The sequence below is a fragment of the Chamaea fasciata genome, unplaced genomic scaffold (assembly GCF_029207755.1).
Source record: "Chamaea fasciata isolate MVZ Bird 193981 ecotype frontalis unplaced genomic scaffold, bChaFas1.0.hap1 SCAF_1, whole genome shotgun sequence".
Classification (NCBI taxonomy): Eukaryota; Metazoa; Chordata; class Aves; order Passeriformes; family Sylviidae; genus Chamaea; species Chamaea fasciata.
In genome coordinates, this window is record NW_027094086.1 from 112,947,706 (window position 1) to 112,962,402 (window position 14,697).

The 14,697-nt window shown below is 42.6% G+C and overlaps 1 protein-coding gene across 5 annotated transcripts in view; it reads right to left on the reverse strand.

Annotated features, from left to right (window-relative positions):
• RBMS3 (RNA binding motif single stranded interacting protein 3) overlaps positions 1 to 14,697 on the reverse strand; it is a 703,903-nt gene that overhangs the window by 432,886 nt on the left and 256,320 nt on the right. Inside the window, exon 1 of one of the 5 annotated variants that reach the window (XM_066194148.1) lies at positions 11,977 to 12,518. The exons of the other annotated variants lie outside the window; for them this stretch is intronic. Within the exon in view, the coding sequence (XP_066050245.1) occupies positions 11,977 to 12,051 (75 nt within the window). The 5' untranslated portion in view covers positions 12,052 to 12,518. Of the gene's footprint in view, positions 1 to 11,976; positions 12,519 to 14,697 lie in introns of those variants that run through there. 5 annotated transcript variants of the gene reach the window in all.

Here is a 14,697-nt window from a genome sequence, read left to right on the forward strand (position 1 = left end):
ACAAAACCCTTGGGACACAAGAAGTTAGCAGCATCAAGAATATCATCATTTCTCTCCCATCCATGACGTACCTTTGAGCCAAACAAGCTGTGATTTTTAAAAATGCAACTATTTCCAACACAACAGAGAGGAAAGCACATATGATACTGTTACAAGCCAAGGTGAGCGGAATAAAAAGAGTAATGACAACAGAAAATCTAAAATAAGTCCTGGCAAGGCACACGACGTCAGGCACGAGAAAACCAAAGCCAGTTGGCTGTGACAGTTCTGCATCTATCAACTACTACTTAGCTAACACCCACCCATAAATAACTTCTTTGCTATTGCCTTGGTGATTAACAGGGTGCTGTCGATTTGAAATATTTAAATATTTAACTTGAAGGACTTGAACACAGACCAGTTTCCTCGCACAATGTTGGTGGAATTGCGACAGTTGTTTTCCTATAACCTTCCCATCAGTGCCTGACAAAGCTGGCAAGTGCCAGTGGGACCGGGGCTGTGCACGTGCACTGTTTGAATGTATTTTTTTCTCTTTTACTTGGAAGAATGAAGAAGCCCTTTGCATCCTTGTCCAGCTGTCTGCTAAGTTTTTGTATCCCAGAAACATTTGGGCCAAGCACTGTTTGAATCTCTAAAACACTGCAAGCTGAGCCCTGATCTGCCCCTCATAGCGCTGGTCAAACACCACAAACATCTTTTCCAGCCACCTTAGCAGGACTGCAGTCAGCCTCCTTCCCCAACACTGGGGACACCAACAGGGAATTCCTCGCCTCCAGAAAGTGCATCCTCTCACCCTGCTCCATTTGTCCTCTTCCCTGGCAGAAAGGCTGAAGAGGAAGGTGTAATGTTGAACCAGCAGGCAGGTTTAGGCACTTGCCTCAGAGAAGTGGTCTTGCAAAGTGCTCTGTAATTCTATGAGTCACATTGGGTTTAGTGTCAAATGTCTTTGAGAACTCCATCTGCTAAAGCTGTGGGCACTCAACACTTCTGGATAACCAGAGATTAACAAATCACCTTTGGAAAATGCTTTCCCCTTATTTTTTCCAGCTTTTTCTCCACTCTTAGACCATTCATGCACCACATTTGCTCAAAGCAGCAACAGCATTCCCCACCTCCAGATTCTGCCCAAAGAGAGAAGGTGTGGATGCAACACAAGTCTATCCCCATGCTCTTGACAATCCAGGACAGGTTTCTGAAAGCTGAGGTCATTATTTGTGTGCAGCCACTGCATAAGCAAATAAGGTGTTTAAGGCACCTCTCAGAATGGGCTCTGAAGATTAGTTAATGTTTACACAGCCCACTGAAAATTGAAATGACTGTTACATGCTAAGTATTACCATCACCAGGGATCCATTTAAGTCAAAGCAGGGTAGACAGTGAAGGAAACAAAACTTATTTTTTCTGTCCAGCACAATTACTGCCAGACTTATGCATGCTAAAAAACACCCAATAACCCAGTAAATTAATGTTTATGCTATTAAGTTTAGACCATCTTAAGCTGAAAGCTTTTCAAACTACAGGAAATTGCATGTTGCACAGGGACAACTGTATACAATTACAGTGATTTCATAAAATGGCAGAGATATAAAGCAGAAACTGAGTGGCCGGCAAGGCTTCTAAATCACACAGATAACAAGTATGTCCTGGTGGGCCAGGAGTCTACATCTTTCTCACAGCTGTTCCTAGAGACAGGAATTATATCCATAATCTCAAAATTCAAGACAACTCAGTGCATTGCACACCTGTATCTGTGAGGCAATGACAGACATGTCATTGATCAGCATGTACTCTTACTGCCATAGTGTACTCACCGTACATCAGCCAGATTTATTATTACCCCATCTTGCACCTCCAGCTGACACTCACAGTAAAAGCAACACCAAAAAGGACACAGAAATATTTGGACCAGCCCATGTGTTTCTTTAGGGTGCAAAAGCTCCAAAGAGACACAAAGAGCACAAACATGAAATGCAAGGAGTGCGATGCTCCCCCAGGCAGAAAGTTCCCAGCTGCTTTGCTAAAGGCCACAGCAATATGTCTGCTTTATGCTTGTTTTCTCGAAGGATTGTTTAACAGTACACTTAGTGCAGCTCGACATTGACACAGTAAACATCATCTTAATACAGCCTAGGTAAAGCTTTCAGCTTACCAAGTCCTGCTGCATGCTTTGTCAAACATCTGAAGGACTGCAGTGCCTCTGACTCTTTTCTGATATCTTGCAGGTATAGAGTCGCATTGAAGGTAGTTTTCATGAATGCAAAACCAGGCAGAGGCTTGTCTAAGAACTCTCAGTCCTATTGTTTTACCTTATTCATTGTACCGTTCACAGCACATTTTTATCACCAGTCTCCTGCCACTAAACAACTTCAGAAGTGTCATTTGCACACCAAACGAGTGTATATTGTACCATTCAGTTACATGGGGTAGATTATCGGGTTGTGTACAGCAGCTAAGCAGAACATTGACAGCTGTGCAGCCTCATCTCAGCTGATACTAAAGAAGTCCTGTCGGCAGCTCTGATCTTAAAGTAAATACACTGAAAAACTTAGCTCCAATTAGGCTGAAGCTGATCTGATTTTCTGGAATGAACACTAAATGAATGTGGCTGATAACACCATCTTTGCAAAGTATCTTGTTTCGTTTGTCTTTAAAAGATTACAATTTCAAGATAAAAATGTCCTGACTTAAAAGTGATATGTCCCTGCTGTCCATGTTCACAAAAATCTGAATTTTGTATTTTAAGCTGTATGTTATGCTTTGTTAATATGAAATTGCCACCCTGCATCACTGACATATTAGCCGAGCTCCAAATGACCTAATTAATTTTTAATATTTCATAGTTTGTTAAAAGCTGTAACGAGAGATCACTGACATGGCTCTGACACTCCCTGTCATGAATCAAAAGATGTAGGGAAAAGGTCATGTACTTACTAACTGGCACCAAACCGAATTCATCACTACAAAATGAGAGAACAGAAATGAAGACTGCATTTCCCATTATGCTTCTCTCTTTGTAAAAGTATCCATCAACTTGCATGACACCAAAAGCAGAATTTATTTATATGCATGTCCCCCAATAAAAGGTCAGAGAGAAGAGAGAAAGAGAAGAAATAAGGATTGCAGCCTTTGTCTAAGCAAGTAGTTCCTTGCCTTTAAAGCATACTCAGCAGCAACAGCCTTTGAAGACCAAAAGGAGAAACAATTCCCAACCATGTAAAGAAATTAACAAGCCCCTTATATGGCTAAGAATTGCAATGTCATTTTTTTTTTCCACAGCCAGAAAAATTAGAGCAAGAGGGGAAAATAGAGCAACTTTAAACAGGCAGCTCTCTGAGCACCGGGGAATTCACACAGGTACATCATTCCAGCTTTAAGAACTGCCACACACTTTCTTCTTTAAAGGGAAGGAGGACATTACACCAGGTGAGTCCCTGAAATCTAGATTTTAACTCTCCTGTTGTAACTATGGATACCCAGCTTTGAAAACCTTTTGTGATGTAGCAGTACACCAGGCTCCCTTATCTCATCCTCTGGTGAAACGCCTCCATCTGAAGTTCCCTAATGTCCCTTTATCTCACAAGTCACTCATGCACCACCGCAAGGTTTTGCAAGCTCTGGGACTGCACATCCAAAATTCTGCCCTATCCACTGCATCTTCAGCCTGCCTTTCACCCTCCCATAACCCTGGCACAAATGTTGCCAGCTTCTCAACAGGGAAGGCAACCAGACTGCATCCCATGTTGTTCCAAATAACCAGAGCTTCTCACAGGCCAGACACATGAGGCTCGATGGTTGACCCAGTCCTGCCATCTCCCATTAGCAGGAGGCAGAAAGGTCAGGCTCCAGTGCAGTGTCCACACTGAGCTCTGAACGGCTTGGCCTGGCTGGTCCCTAAATATAGCTGGGCAGAAGAAGGGCTGGGAAAGTGGGTGGGGAAGGGAGTGGAACAGAAGCCAAATGAGCATTCAGTTAAATAGAACAACACCATGTTGGTCCACCAGTAAGACTTCCCCTCTCCACTCTGCCAGGTTCTGCAGCAGAGTACTTAAGCACAGCTTCAGGATTAAGTCTATGAATGCAAACTCACAGAATAAAAGCAAATTGCTGTTTGATTTATACTTGGGGAGGGGGAAACACAAATCTATTCAACAACTTATCTTCTTGAATAAATTTGAATCACACAAGAGTGACATCACTTCCACAACATGACAGCACATAAATCATCACCAACCACATGGCACTAACCATAAAACATGTGTCAGGAAGACAGCAACAAGGAACAAAATATCAGAGTGCTTTACATTGTAAACATGCAAACTTATGCATCTTCTGGCTTCTGCTATGATCTATGTATGTCAGGTGGTTTATTTAATTCATTTGCATCTGAATGAAGTCAATACAATTAACAGAGGAACCCTCATAGAAAATCTGTCCAAACAATTTCATCTGCATAAATATACCACAAATTAAGCACTTAAAAATGTAAATATTTACTTTTTAATAAACTATCACATTTGATGCTGAAGTCAACTTTACAGCAAATAAGCAAAGAGGGAATTTATTTCCACCATGGTTGCAAGCAAGCCCCAAAACAAACAAGATAAGAAAGAAAGAAGGAAGGAAGGAAGGAAGGGAAAAAAAAAAAGTCTTTCCAACCAAAAAGCAGGAAAAAATAATCTCTTTCTCTTATTTGACAATGTCGGACCCGAAATCTTTCATCTAATAAAAAACTTCTCCTAGAAGAGATTAGACTTTGCTGTAAACCAACCAAATATAGAAACCAGTATGATTGAGGAATTCAATGGGAGCTTCCAATCTGCAGCTACAGATAGGACAAGCAACCTTTGCTTAACTTCTCCATTTAGAAACACTGTATCCTCAAAAAAGAAAGGTACAGAAAACTGATTTGTTTCAAATTTCAAAGAGGCTACACAGTATTTTTATCTTAAGAATATCATAACTAAAAGCAAAACCACCTCTCTGATTCTTTTTTTTGTGGATTAAGCCCACTTAGTCTCTTACAGAAATTGTTAATCTTCATTATAGGCACTGGGTTCCATGTGAGACATCTCCTATGGCAATTAGACTTCCCCTCTGTATAAATTTTATTTCAACTGGCAGAGAGAGAAACGGACAAAGACAAAGCATCTGGTTTATGCTGCTCATTCTCTAAAATTATAAATCATGATAAATAATGTTAAATAGAAATTATAGCCACAGCAAACACAAAATGCTGTTAAGTATCAGGTGAGGAATGTCCTCAGCTCCTTGCACAATGTAGAATCATTTTGATTTACTGTTTTTGTTTCTTTTGTGACTGTTATTTGTTTTTGTTTTTGTTAACCTGCATATTGTTCAGCTGTCCTGGTTTTGCCATGGTGATCAGTATGTGCTTTGTGGGCCTGATTCTGTCTTGCTGAAGAAAACGGAATCTTTTCTATTGATTTTTCAAAGGAATCAGAACAGATCCCTCTCACTATAACTTCTATTCAATAATATTATTGTTAATCCTCTACTTAAAATATTTCTACTTAAAATAATTCTACATCAGTAGGCACCATTCTTGGGCTGATATCTGCTGGTTTAGAATAGCTCTCTTTATAAAACTGCTATACTTATAACCTTCCCTTTGTTACTCAATCTTGCCCATATGAGTGGGAAAGCAACTGCAAAACACCACTACAGGAATACTCAGAGTATAGGCTCTGACAATATCTGAGTAAATCACTGTTCTCTGTCTTCCTTCTCTGCCCATCTGCAGTCTTTGGTATGGAACAACTATATCATAAAAGCTCTTATTCACACATGCTTTTGATATTACACTATTTAATCGCATACAGCTGTAGCTGATGAGACTGTTACAAAACACAATTTTAATGCAGCACTGGAAGCAAATTCTTGAGACATCTTAACTACTTTCCTCTACATACAGTTTCTAGAACTAAAATTCTTTTCTTACAAATAAATAAATAAATAAATAAATAAAGAAAGAAAGAAAGAAAGAAAGAAAGAAGAAGAAGAAGACAACAACGACTATTTGCTCTTTTTTTAAAAAAAGTCTGCTTCTCTTCCTGGACAGTCCAGAATGGGGTTGTTCGCAAGCAAACTCAGTCTCCACCTGGAGTACAGACAGTGGAAAATTCTCTTCCCACCCCCCTGCCCCCCCACCAAAAAAAAAAAAAAATTAGAAAATGCTGCTTGCAATTATATGCAAACGGAATACTGTACAGGCTACGGACAGCAAGACCTGAAATGAACTCAGACATCCTACTTGAAATATATCTTCTCTTAGTTGTTTTTTAATTCATGGAGATTTAAGAACTGACAGTCTGATGATTTTTACCAAGACAGTTGCAAGCACACGTGCTTTCTTTGAAAGAACTTCATCCATTAAAAAGCAAACCAGTTAATTTCTGAACCACTGCATTTTATTTTGAAAGGGCACCTTGTAAAAGGTAATCTGAATTATAACTATTAACACACTTGCCACAGCAAGATCTTCGTAGCCTCATCGGGCAAATGCTTGCAACTTCCATCCTTTAATACAGAAATAAAATATCTGCTTGCAAAATGAACAGCCATAGATCATCATAATATGTAAGTGTTTGAAGTAGTAAAAATTTGAATATTCCTTGTCCACAAGTTTGGTCTGGGTTGTTTGTTGTTGTTGGTTTGTTTGGGTTTCCGGGTTTTTGTTTGTTTGGTTTTTTTTGTTTGTTTTTTATTTAGTGCTTTTTTTTGTGGGAGTTTTTGGGTTGGTTAGTTTTTAATTTAAACAGACTTGCATTGAGCAAACATATGAAAAGAAGATCAATCAAGAAATTTAAGACCATTTTAATACATATTATAATGTCCCATAAAACAACAAAAGTATTTTTATCCAGGCATGCAAGGATAAATGGAAGGCAAATGAGTTCATATATTCCTGCATTTTGCAGAGGAACACAACTTTTATCTTCCTTATTGTTTAAGCCAATTGGCAAATACTAGAGCGAGATTTTAATACTACCATCAAAATCATAGCCAAGCTGAAATACTTTTAAATGGCATTTAAATGAATTCGTATTCCTTTTGGGCAGCTCTCTGAGGCATTTAAAACATGCTGTGATATACTGAATCAAACAGGGGTTAAATGCGAACAAACTTCATTCCTAGAAATGCATTTCTCTATTTGCAAGTGTTTGCCTTTACTTTGGCACGATCACATGGGCTCCAGCTAGACTTTTGAGCTCTGGCAGCGAGCCAAGCTGCAGATGGTTGGAAATGCAGCCTGAAATCAGTGTGTGGTTGATGAATTACTCCTTACACCTGACCCCTGCTTCACACCAGGCACCAAACACAATCTGAACACTACCAGCCAGAGAAGCCCTGTCAGGCATCTCCGTATCTGGAACGCTTTCTTCAAGGCCTTCTGTATGGCCAGATGGCCAAAAGTGGGGAATGCCGTAAACCCGCTAAACAGAAACGTGAGTGACTAAAGACCACGGGATTGGTAGGTAAAAGGTGAAGAGAGGCAAGAGCTTTGCACTGATTCCAAATGCACACTTTCTAAAAGACAGTGATGGAGCAAGGAGGAAGGTATGCTCATGCCACGCAACTGAAGGAAGTCCCCCATTCCCTCACGCCAAAAGATGCCCTAAAAAAATGTCAAAAAGAGACATAACACACACCCAAACGTACGCCCATAAAATCACTATATCTAACTTAAACTCTTCTGAATACACCTGTTTGAACTCCCTAGTTTGTTTTTTACTCAGCTGGGGCATGTATCTGTCATTTCAGGAACAGCCCCATTAAGCCCCTCTTGCAGGTCAGTTTGCATCCCATTCACAGCCACAGAGATGGGATTTTAATCAGGTAGGTGTTGGGAAATCACACACACTTCTTCCTTTTGCACATGTTCACACCTGCATCAGGCATACAGAGATGAAGACGTACTGAGGGTACTGTAAACACTGCCTCTGGTTTTGGGGTCTTTCTGCCATCTGACTGGGTTACAGAGTCAACACCATGAGAGTTAAACTACCAGACCCAAACCATGACTAATAAGTAGGAAATATCTGGAGAATGCATGAAAGCAAACCACACGGAAATAGCTGCTTAACTGGCACATTTTTACCCCGAGTGCAGGTATAGGGATCGTAAACCAAACAATTCCTGTTGACAGGTAACTGGGGCACCTCCTCCATTCTACCCAAGTGATTCAGGTCTCTTCAGTAGACTGTTTGCAAAGAAAGCTGACCCCAGCAAGAGGTCTAATCATAAGCTGCAGAGGACAAAGATAAAACACATCACCTACTAAATCAAGGAGACTCTTTCAAATATATTCAGAGTTAATATTTTTTCCCCTTTTGCACATCATTACATGATATTTCATAGTGCTTATTTTTGTTTTCCTCTGTGCTAAATGGCAAAGAGAAAAGAATTTGCTTTGGCAAGCAAGAAACAAAGAAATTCAGACTGTAATGCAAGATTTGACATCATTAACATTCTAAGTGACAATTTGCAACGTACTCCTGTAAACCAGTTATTTGAGTAGTTACACCATCAGCAAGGATGCAACTAAGGAATTTCTCTTAACATCTCAAACTAAAATAAAAAAACTACTACAGATTCCCATCAGATATACATGAGCTGAACCAACTCTCTGCAATATATTTTGCAACAAGAACACGAGACTATCCTTCCCTTACAACAGTAAGCAGAAAGACTTACTCTGAAATAAACTCCTAGGATAACTGGACTCTGCCCCTACTCTCAGCATCTGCCTAAAGAAGTTCCAAAAGTGTACGTTCAAACTGAAGCTGTCAGACAGCGTCACACCAAAACAGAATTAAGGCTGTGTCTTGCCCCAAACTCAGTGCTTGTCCTTAAGAGACATACTGAATTCCTTGCAATTGTCTCATAAGGATTGACACCCTCTCCTTCTTTTTTGGATGACAATGGCTTTTCCTAAACCTGAAATTAAAGTTTTAGCTTCAGTGGTGGCATTTGATAATGAAGGAGCACAAGTAAATGGAATGAGTGCATGCTTTGTGTTCCACAAAAGGCCACAAAACACTAAAAAGTTAAAGCAATCAGACAAACATATGGAATCCATTTTTTCTATTTATAATCCCATTACCCATACAGCTATTCATTTACACCCTTTCTGCACAACAACATGCTGGCCACGTTAGAAGACACACACACAGAGACTGTAGGCTGGAGTCCTGCGCAGCTCCGTGCTCCCCCATGAGAGGGACGTGATGTACAGTAATGCGGCACTTCTCAAAAGAGAACCAAGGCAACCCCACCAAACAAGCAAAGCAAAAGCAGCACTTCACCCAAACACCCTGGGGAACGTGAATTTCCAAACCATGCCTGTTGAACACGCTGCCACTCTGAATTTCAGAAGCTGTACAGAAACGCCATAAGAAAGCCTAGAATTTCTTTCATAATTACAAATGAATGTGCACCCCCTCCCCCCCAGCATGCATGACTATGAGCATAAAAACACATTCTTTTTGTAGAGCTGAATCCTACCATGCTTGGTACAAAGAGCAGTTTTTGGAAAAAAAGAAGCTGAAGTTCTCAGGCCGGCTGGAATCATACAAAGGTTTATTTATACGTGTAGCTCCAATAGGGATGATAAAAGATACAGCTCTCCACCACAAGATTATTTGATTACCCAACTATTAGCTTTAGACATACAACGGACCTAACTGCTTTAAAATGTCCCAGAAGCTGATGGCTAGCTTTAAGGTAACAAAATCCAGATGCTGCCTGTCTGCACTACTTTAAAGTCTTATGGTCTATAGAAGAGAAATACTTGCATTTGTGTATGTATATATATGTGTGTGTGTGCACGTGTATGTGTGTTTATTATTTAGAGTTTACGTACGCCCTTAACTGTGGACCAAAGAAAATGTGAAAGAAGAAAAAAAAAGGCATATAAAATGTATCACCGATTTGAAATTTTACCTGTCCTTCCTATAATAGTGCAATGTGCCAAGACTGATGCACGTGACTTTTCGCAGGGTTGATAATTTTATATACGGGCTATAAAAATGCATTTAAATTATTTTTTAAAGTAAGGGGTTAAAAAAAGTCTTGGTACAGAAAAGCTACTTTTCTACTTTAAACTCAAATGTAAGGTTAATTTTCTCAGAAAGCTTATTTTACAAAGTTTAAAAAAAAGGAAGAAAAAAAGAAAGAAAAAGGACAACTGGCAAAATGTAAGCTACATGAGTAAAAGGGATGGAATGTCCAATATTTCTCCTCCAATACTCGAGGCTATTGTTCTTTCAAAAAAACACCATCAATTGTTTCATGTCCTTGGCTTGCCAGGTTTTGAGGAATAGCATCAGCCTGCGTCCCCCAATCCCCCAAACAGTTAAAGCTATAGGCAATATTGCAGTCAAGCTAGTGACGGGCTACTGCTGCTGCAACAGCAACATTACACACTAAATGGTCACAAAGGTAAAATGCTACTTGGATTGACCTTGAAAGAAAAGGGGGGAGAAATGATAAATTTCACGCCAAAATACAAAATTTAAAAAAGGATGAATTTTATACCAAAAAAAAAAACAAACCAACATCTGCATGATGCAGTGAAAGAAACAGCAGAGCAAAGAAGTGAGAGGTAAGCTTGCCATGAATTATAGGGCTGTAACCATACTGAGTGCCTCTGGTGTCATCACAACTCCAACCAGCCTGAATCGCAGTTTTTACAATTAGTTAATTTATATAATGCAGTAGTCGAGCTATAAACGTTAACGGGAAAGTAATTTTTATTAACAAGGAATATAATTTATCCTTTCACAACCGCGGTCAGATCAACGTGTTTCAAACCAAAAGTCTGGAGAAGTCAGCCTCCCTTATGGCACTTCACCACACACAGTTGCACATCATCAAATGTCCCATGTGTTAAATGTGCCACAGGAGCGCAATGGGTATATGTGCACGCAGTACCATATGCACGTGTGTGCGCCCTGCCTTGCCTTTTCCCTCCTAAAGGATGTTCATTTATTTACTGAAACTGTCATTGTGTGGCTGTGGATGTGCATTTTTTCCTTTTCTTTCCTCCAAATTCAGTGTCCTGACAGGGTCTGCAAACTTTCGGTTTAGGGCTTTCTTTTGTTACTGTCCTTTAGTCACACAGGAAACCTTTTCAGAGAGCAGACTATTATACAATGGCATTATAAAAATAAGGCTTTAATTAACTAACTCATGGCCAGGTAGCATAAACTTCACTCAGCCTCTCTAGGAGAGGCCGGCCTGCTTTCCAGTCTGCTGGCATTTTAAAAATTATTAAGAAAAGGAGAAAGAAAACGGAAGCGTCCACGCTTAGATGCACTCTCCCAAAGTAGCTACCCTCTATTTCTAGAGCTTTTAAATGCACCAGAGTACAGCCATATCACCCTCAATATTCAATGAAATATTAAAACCAGTGCAATGCACTGAAACAAACTCCACCAGCTTTACAGACGGTTAGCTCCGAGCTCTCCTCCGAGCTCCACAGCATCTCCTCCTCAGCTGATTAAAAGTTTGAGTCGCTACAGACAGCTTTTCTAACAGCAAAATGCTTTCAAGCTGTGAATAAACTGTAGAGATCACTGGAAGACCCACCAAAAGTGTTTCATGTCCGATGCTGTCCAGGGCAATCTTTATCCCATGTCATAACAAACACACTACCTGCCCGCTGTTACGATAGCGTTAACCGCACTGTTCTCCCCAAACAATAAAAGGAATTAGCCGACGCCAGCAGCCCTTGGGAAAAAAAAAATAAATTAAAAGAAATAAAGAAATAAATGGGAGGGCAGACAGTAACCTTCCTGCCTCTCTCACGCCTGCTTTCTGCCTACCAGCTCCCCTCTGTGTGACAGCAAACCCGAGAAAGAGACAGAAAAATCGCTGAAGAGAAGAGGCGAGCCCGCAATTCGCGCGGCTCCGCTCTCCATCCCCCGCCAGGCGCCCGGCCCCGCCAGCCCTTACCTTGGTTTGGAGATAGTGGGGGTAGTAGTAGGTGTACTGGGGGTACATTGGCTGCTGGTCCAGGCGTTTGCCCATGTAGCTGGAGTCCTTCTGGCTGGTACGGGGAACTCGTTGGCAGGGTCTAGTGCCCCAGGGCCTTTCTTCCTCTCACGCCGCTATTCCTGACAGCGCGGGCGACAGAGGAGGCTGCCGAGACTTCCTCGCCGTCTACCGCGCGCTACTTCCAGCGCAGCCAAAAACGCGCCCGCACGAACATATACGTGTGTGTGTGTCCGTGTGTGTGTGCGCGAAGGGGTGTGTGCGGGTGTAGGTGCCTGGGTGGGTGGAAGCCCCGTGCCCGGGTGCCCGCGGCGGAGCAGCCCGCCTCCCCCTCTGGCAGCAGCGTGCCTCCGGCGGTGCCCGCTGCCCGGCTCGGGAGGGAACCGTCCTGCGAGAGGAGCCGGGAAGACAGTGCAACTCCAAATCTCCGCAGAGCCGCTCGCTCGCTCGCTCGCTCGCTCTCCTCGTCCTCTCCTCGGCTCGCCCCGCTCTCGAGCCCTCCCCTCTCGCTTCCCCACCCACCCCCCTTCCAACCAAATACAAAAAAAAAAGGAAAAAAAAAAAAAAGGAAAAAAAAAAAAGAAAGAAAAATAAAGAAAAAAAATAAAGAAAAAAAAAAGAAAATAAAAAAGGGGGGGGAGGGAAGAGCCTTCCCCAGCCTAGTTGCCGCTGCCTCCTTCACGGAGTGACATGGTGCTCAGGGCTCGTCCTGTCTTTCATTCAAACCCCCTCCGCGCCGCGCCGCCGGTGGGAGGGACCTCGGCGCGCCGCTCCCCCGGGAGGTCGGCGCAGGCCGCGCGGCCGCCTCCGCGCCCCCGCCCGCTCCGCGCCCGCGCCGGACCGGGCAGCTCCGGAAAGCGGCCGTGGGACTCGGGAAATCCTAGCGCCGCGGGGCGGGGGACGAGGGAGACCAGCCCCAAAACGCGGTTTTATATTTATTATTTTAAATAAAGATTTTGTTGTTGTTGTTGTTGGGGTTTTTTTGGTTTTTTTTTTTTTTTGGACGAACGAGAGGAGGAAGGTCACGGAGCTTGGTCCCCGAGCAGGGAAGTCGTTGTCGTCCTCCCCCTTCAGAAAACTACTCCGCACCGTCATCCGGCACTACGCGGAGAGGCGACCCCGGGCCAGACATATTAAATACATACTTTGTTAGACCGCTTATATAAGACTTGGTTTATTTAAAGTTGGAACAAAATGGAGGAAGAGGGTAAAGAGGAAATTCGGCCGGCCTGACGTGAGGGTTCCTTCCCCCAGACCTGTGAAAATACCACGGTGTCACAAAAGTTCCCCGCGGTTGCGTTTCCCCCGGCCGGGCTCCCCCGCACGCAGCAGCCGCCGCCGCCGCCCGGGCCCAGGTGAGGGCCAGGTGTGGCCCCCGCGTCCGGCCGAGAGCCCCACACCTGCCATATATCCCAGGCGTGTAGGACCTGTGTCAGCACCGCGATCCCAAATATTTATCCTCCGAAAGACTCGAAGGAAGAGGTTGTCTTACAACAGGGCTATAAATCATCAGGAAGAAAAGTGCGTGAATAACAAAATGTTTCCTCTTGCACACAAATCCTAATGTTTCTCATAACTTATTTCTTTAACATGTCATCAGATTCCTCGGCCTTTCTACAGTGGTTTTGCCTATTTATAAATTTTTGAGGAAAAAAATGTGGGGCGGCAGTTTCTTTTTGTTTTTATTTAAATCATCCATAGTATGGCAGCGGGATTGTCAGCTGCTGTATTATCAACCAAATTGCTTCAAAAAAATAAAAAAAGGAATTATAAAAAGAATTTCTTTAAAGGGACACTTCTCAAGGCTGGTAGAGCTAAAATTAGACTTGCCAGCTGTGTTTTGGTTTGTGGGCACGTGCTTGCACATGACAGGAACATGGAAATATCACGCTTTACTCTGGCAGTTTGCTGTTCTCGTAAGCAGAGGGTTTTGTTATGGATTCCCCTAAGTGCCCCATAGCCAGTCCTAAAGGGCAGCGCCGGAAGCCATACACACGCTCAAAATGCTGCCTATACGCTGTGCTTTCATCACCAGGCATTCACAATCGTTGGTACTTAGGTACCAGCCCTCTGCCATACAGTGGGAACACCATGCCATGCTCGCACGGGTATTTGCCTCCTGTGGCAGGAGAAAAACTTTTGCAAAACGAGTGCTCTGTTCCCAGAGCAATGTACAGGCATTCAGCGGGTTCTTGCACACCTGGATGAACCCTGTGGAGCACTACCAATGCCCCAGTTTCCAATAGATGCAGAAGAAAAGCTTGGTTGGGTAAACTATTGATTATTTTCATTCCCTATCATTAGTATTACTGTCGCTAGCTGGCCAGAACCATGTGGTCCCTCTTCTGGTGGTCGCTCTTCTGATGGTCCCTCTTTTTCATTCATCTTCTCTTGAACGTAGAAAAAGATAGGAATGAGAGAAGAAGCCTGCAATCCCCGCCTCCCAGCCCCACGGTTTGTATCACTGCTCAGCTTTAAATACGCTGCCTCTCATTGCAGTACATGATACTCGTGCTTACACTTTCTTCTCCCCCCGCCCGGCTTTCCCTGAGGGTGAAATAGACTATTTGAGGGCTGGGCTCTGCAGAAGTGAATAGTGATTACTTGACGGTACGTGATACTTTGAGCCGAGACAACTTTCAGATTGTTCTTTCAACTGCCAGAATTAAGTTGTTGTGCTTC